The sequence below is a fragment of the Ranitomeya imitator genome, chromosome 1 (assembly GCF_032444005.1).
Source record: "Ranitomeya imitator isolate aRanImi1 chromosome 1, aRanImi1.pri, whole genome shotgun sequence".
NCBI classification, from domain to species: Eukaryota; Metazoa; Chordata; class Amphibia; order Anura; family Dendrobatidae; genus Ranitomeya; species Ranitomeya imitator.
This window is the reverse complement of record NC_091282.1, coordinates 114,248,175-114,254,174: the sequence shown is the minus strand read 5'-3', so window position 1 is coordinate 114,254,174 and position 6,000 is coordinate 114,248,175. Positions and strand designations below refer to the sequence as shown.

The 6,000-nt window shown below is 40.1% G+C and overlaps 1 protein-coding gene across 2 annotated transcripts in view; it reads right to left on the bottom strand.

Moving 5' to 3' along the window:
- Window positions 1-300: 300 nt before the first annotated feature.
- LHFPL2 (LHFPL tetraspan subfamily member 2) overlaps window positions 301-6,000 on the bottom strand; it is a 167,606-nt gene continuing 161,906 nt past the window's right edge. For both annotated transcript variants that reach the window (XM_069749909.1, XM_069749915.1), the window contains one exon: window positions 301-5,024. In XM_069749909.1, the coding sequence (XP_069606010.1) occupies window positions 4,768-5,024 (257 nt within the window). In that variant the 3' untranslated portion in view covers window positions 301-4,767. The remainder of the gene's footprint in view (window positions 5,025-6,000) is intronic.

Genomic DNA, 6,000 nt, shown 5'->3' with positions numbered 1-6,000 from the left:
TAAGACCGGGCAACCACTTTAAAGCTACCATTAGATTATAGTCCATCGAGCCTATTAATTTTTGAAAGACCGACCCACCATCTAATGTGTGTGAGGGTCTCCTAACTCTCCACGACACAATATGTATGAGCAAATAAGTGTCCCACTTGTTCTTCGGTGAGAAAATCTGACTGCAGACTTTCTATTGAAGACATATGAACGCTCCAAGAGTTATTTAAAATATATGCACATTTTCACAGTATCTTATCTAAAATCTGAAGGTAAACAAAGCCCACCACATACAAATGCAATCAACACTGATTTTATTTGACAATTTTTTATTATTTTCTATTGTTAGAGTCTCATTTTGCTTATTTCCAAGGACCCCAAACTCACAGTATCAAAAGCATAACATTTTGGTTGTGTCATTTAATAAAATGTTACAGGTTATGTAATACAAAAAAAAACAAGTTTGTATTGAGCTTCAGTAAAGCCAAACAATGAGAAGGAAAGAGAAAGCCATGAAACAGAGAAAACAGGAAAGAGAAGGGAAGAAAGAAGAAAAAAAGAATGAAAGAAAAAGAAAGAAGAAAAATAGAACTAAAAATACTATTGTGCATTAAGGCTATGTGCACACGTTCTGGTTTTCTTGCAGAAAATTCCTGAGAAAAACCTGAAATTTTCTGCAAGAAATCTGCAAGAAATCTGTATGGGATTTTACGCGTTTTTCCCCCGGACATTTCCCAATGCATTTTATAGTGGGAAATCTGAAAAAAACACCACCAAAATTAATGAACATGCTGCGTTTTTTTACCGCGATGCGTTTTTCCCCGCGAAAAAAACGCATCATGTGCACAAAACATGCAGAATTCATTCAAAATGATGGGATGCATATTGTATGCTTTTTGTTTGCGGTTTTATAGCGTTATCGCAAAAAAAACGCGAAAAATCAGCAACGTGTGCACACAGCCTAAAGGGGATATCCAGGATTTAGCGATTAGGCACATTTTTTTTTCACAAACAGTTAGTTGCTACCTACCTGTTGTGCCCACCGTCATTCTTCCCTGGCACATAGTGGTCAAAGACTGGCTCTTTCCGGGGGTTCAGCTGCCTCTGCAGATATCGCATCGACAGAATGGTGGCTTTTTTCCAGCGTCTCTGTTGACAGGATGGGACTTCTGACGTGATTCTGACAGCAGGGTTCCTGCTGCTAATTTTGGGGAGCAGACTGTCAATCTGCATGACATTGGCAGTCACGCCCCATCGACATAGCAGGGTGGAATAGAAGACACCTCTCTGTGTCGAGGCAGTGGCAGGTGAATCGCCGGCAGGAGCGGTCTATCACCGTTTTGTGCCGGGCACAACAGGTAGGTAGGTAGAAATTATTTGGGAAAAACAAGAAATGTGCCTATGCACTAAGTCCAGAATATCCCCTTTAAATGGCCACCATGTTGTAACACTGACATAAATCTCTCCTACAAGGTCATCAGGACAGGAGACTGAGCATGTGCAGTAGGAGGATCTGCTGCTGTATCCTGAAGATGACCATATGTTATGTAGCGTGTCTCCAGGTCAGTCACAGCAGTGGTGCTTCCTGCTGCAGATAGTAATTGGCACCGGCCCTACAAACATTCTTGAACAGGTTTCTGTCAGAGTAATAAGATGGAGGCCAGTTTAATTGTATCATGGAGAACCCCTTTAAGAATGTTGGAGAACCTGTGGCAGAGGCGTAATAGAGGTGGCACAGGAGTGGGCTGCACCCCCTTCATAAGACTATAGTATAAGCCAGGCATTACCATTACCTCATGGTAAACATGGAGGCCTCTACTGTGTCTAGGCCACAGATGAACACTGAAGCTGACCACTTCATGAAAATACGACCGCTTCATATTGTATTGCACACTCTCACACAGACCTAAACCTTTTAATTGCTTTTTTTTTCCTTTTTAAATATGCTACAGATTAGAGCAAGAAATCTTCTGGCACGAGACAATACATGGCTTGTGTACACAGATTCGCCAGACCACAGACATCCTGATAAACGGTTCCACAATACAAGGACAAGGCTTCGTTCTGTTTCATGGCATTACTCTCTATTAAATGGCGGATTAGTTTGATCTGGAGATGACTTACAAGATAAATACATCAAAGGTTGTAAGACTCGATGGTCGTGTTTTATGATGCAATGAAGACATTTGAGGTGAGGGAAGATGAACATCGGGGCTCTATAAACATGACATAAATGGACCTATAAACACATGTACATTGCCATATTACAACTCTATTGGGCTATACCACAGCACCGCCAGAGCTCTTCTCTCAGAGTTTGTTTGAATCGGACACAAAACAGAGGGGGTAGGTTCCAATGAATGACGTGTGATGCAGACATGTACATCAAGTCTTAGTTGTGCTTTACTTTAAGCAATACCATATCATAATGATAATTAAAGGTCACAAAACATCCCACTAAACATTTACTAGATTTGGCACATAACATCAGAATGTAAATTTCGGGAACCAATAATTTTCCTTCCCTATAATGGACAGGTTAGTTTGTATAGGATGTATTTTACTTTTCGGTTTGTTGTTAACTTATTTTTTCCCCAGAAAGTAGATAAAACCTATAACTAGGTTTCCATCTGCGTAGAGGTAAGTGAGGTTGGCGACGTCACATCTGATATACCTACCAGGTCGCATGTTTGTGGTTCCAAAGAAGGGAGATCTTAATGTTTCGGCATACAAGACACTGTGGCTAGAAGGAGCTTCCAACTTTGTGGGAACAAAAGCAAGATTATAAAGACATGGTTTTGGGAGATCAGTGTGGCAGAACATGGCCAAGACCTCAAATCCATTCAACACCTCTGGGCTAAACTAGAACAAATATTGTGAGTCCGGTTGTCTCATCCAACCTCAGTGTCTGATCTCACAAATGTTGTTCTGGATGAATATGGAAATATTCCTCTAAAATCGTGTATAAGTCTTCAGAGAAAAGTTGGAACTGTTAAAGCAGCAAAGAGGGCCTACTCCATTTTCAGTTCTATGGATTACGGGAGGCCATAAAAGCTACTGCTGGTCTAATACTTTTGTGTATATCATGAAATTTTTATGACACTAGAAAGATGCTGTTATTACTGTATTAGTTACTCACAGGATATTTAACATATACATCATGAAAAGCTATTAAAAAGCTTACAAGATATATATTTTTACGGTGACAACTGTGTAGGAGGTAGTGCGAGAAGAGTGCTGTTCACATGCAACAAAATTTGATGTGGGCAACAAAGACTAGGGAACTTTGTAGGAAAATGTGTAAGGGATCAGTCCTGCTTAAATGGTTGGAAATTACGGCCCTAAATACTTTAAAACTTAACACTGTTAGGTTCTTTTGCATGTATGTAGTGAACTTTTATGCCAAACAATAAACCCCAATGTGTAATGGTTTCCAGCTCCGATACACTAAGACTGGCACCACAATCTCTTATAGTCACTTATAATCACCAAATTTATACTAAAGGCGAGGACCCACTTATTCCACAAACTCTGGTACAAATTAGGGGCAGTTCTAGGAGATATAACGCACACATATTTGGTCCCTGATACCACAACTGACATATATGAAGTGTGCTTTTAGGACCCCATGCGAATGAACCACATAACTATAAACAGTCATAGTTGGGTCAACGTTGTGCTGATTAGCTTAAGATGTGTACATATATAATGTTAGTACATTCATTGGAGTCTTTGATTTTATTTATGGCCAAAGCTACAGACCAGAACCTGTGTGAGGTCCCTGCAGCTCATTGTGGCTAATTCACAAAGGCTATGGCCATGGCACTGTGACAGAGCTGACCCTATAGATATTTATTGGGGTCTGTCTGCGTTCTAGCCAGTTCTAGCCAAGTCCTACGCATTCTAATGGCATTTTGCAGTTAAAATTAAGGCAACTTCAATGGATGCTTTGAAGGTAGATAAGAATAGGGCCTAATACTTGATAACAAGGGCATGCTGTAAAGATCAAGGCCAGGACAACCTAGAGGATCAGAAAATTCAGCCTCCTAAAACCAGATGAGGTTCTAACAATAGCTTAAAATGCACCAAATGATTTAGTAATATAGACTGACGTGGCACAGCCTCCACAATGACAGATCTGCTGGGTCTAGAGGATACTGCAGCAAAGGATAATATCCTTAGGATATGGTCATTACCCCAAGACCCCTTTAAAAGTCATTTTGAAATGGCTGTAATTAAAGTATTATCAATGCAGTGGTTCTTTCCATACCTAAAAATATTAATCCTATATGTAACTAAACATTCGTTTGCACCACATAAGAACCACACAAGAAAAGAACAATGTTCCAGTTTACAATCACCAAGATTAGTGGCACACACAATTCAACAAGCAGTGGCTTCAAATTAGAAATACTGGAAATTAGAAAGAAAAAAAATCCTACTATGTTAGGAAAAAAAAATACACGGTTAGCTTTCTAATATGTAAAAGGAGAAGATACAGTTTTAAAGTGACTTTCAGATAACTGAAGGATCAGAACATTTGCAATATACACAAATCTTTGCACTTCATTTCCACGTGCTGAGCACTACAATCACATCTCCGGTCTCATCTCCTGGTTTAGGACCCTGGTCGTCCACAGGATGGAAGAAGAGGAAGATGCTGGAGCATGATAATACGCGAACGGGTATCGTCCAATCATGCAGAAAGGAGGCCGTGTAAACATGATGATCCCTTTATGAAGTCTCTAAAGTGTTTGATGGCCATTCAGTCTCTGCTCATTAAAGCAAGCATATGAGGTTCTTCCCCTCTTCTATTTCTTCTTGAACCTTGTCACTAGAGGTGGCAATTTCGGCCTGTGCTGAGAAGACTGCGCAGATAAAGGTAAGGACGGTGCCTCCGATGGCCGTGTAGAAAGCCCACCCCAAAGAACACTCCCCAAGTTTGTAGGCGGAGGCATAATGTCCACAGTAATCAGTCACTTTCTGAGATCCCCATCCAGCAGGGTATAAGATAAGGCCAAGTATAAGAAAAAGACCTAGAAAACAAAAGCAAAAAAACAATTATGAAGGAAAAACTAAATTATAAAGTTATTTGAACTAATGCATAAGTGACCAATTCTGAATACGTGACCATTAGTGATGAGTGAGTATACTCGTTGCCCGGATGACCTCTGAGCATTTATGACTACTCGGAGATTTAGTTTTCATCGCAGCAGCTGAATGATTTACAGCTACTAGCCTTCTTGATTACATGTGGGGATTCCCTAGCAACCAGGGAACCCCCACATGTACTCAGACTGGCTAGTAGCTGTAAATCATTCAGCTGCCATGATGAAAACTAAATCTCCGAGCAGTCATAAATAGTCTGAGGTCACCCAAGCATGCTCGGGAAAACCCGAGTACACTCGCTCATCACTAGTGACCATCAAACATGGAAAAGTCCAACAAAGGTAGGATAACATCTACTTAAAGAGCAAGTAAACTTATGCATCATTGTTTGTTTTTTAAGAGGTGTTGCATGGCCCCTTTAATTCTTAGAAGATTGATGGGTGTTGGGGGTCAGAGATCCCCCCCAACTGCTCAAAATACCTCTGATCAGTTTCAAATAGGAGAACAGCGGATGGCTAAATAACAGATATGTTTCCATAGACTTCAATTATGAAAATAAAAATGAATTGAGCTGAAATCAGTTTTGTTTTTTTTTGTTTTTTAAATGGACAAAAAAAATGTGTCTGAATAACCTTTTTGCAACCGATTGCTGCTGAATCCATTCTAACGGATCACTACTGTGCATGTGAACATAGACTTAGAAGTGCGTTGCTGAGGGTTTACGTTTAGGCAAAAGTTGTACACCCATGTCTCCTGAGCTGCACACATCTAAGGGTATGTGTCCACGTTCAGGATTGCATCAGGATTTGGTCAGGATTTGATGTCAGTATTTGTAAGCCAAAACCAGGAGTGGAACAATTAGAGGAAAAGTATAATAGAAACATATGCACCACTTCTGTATTT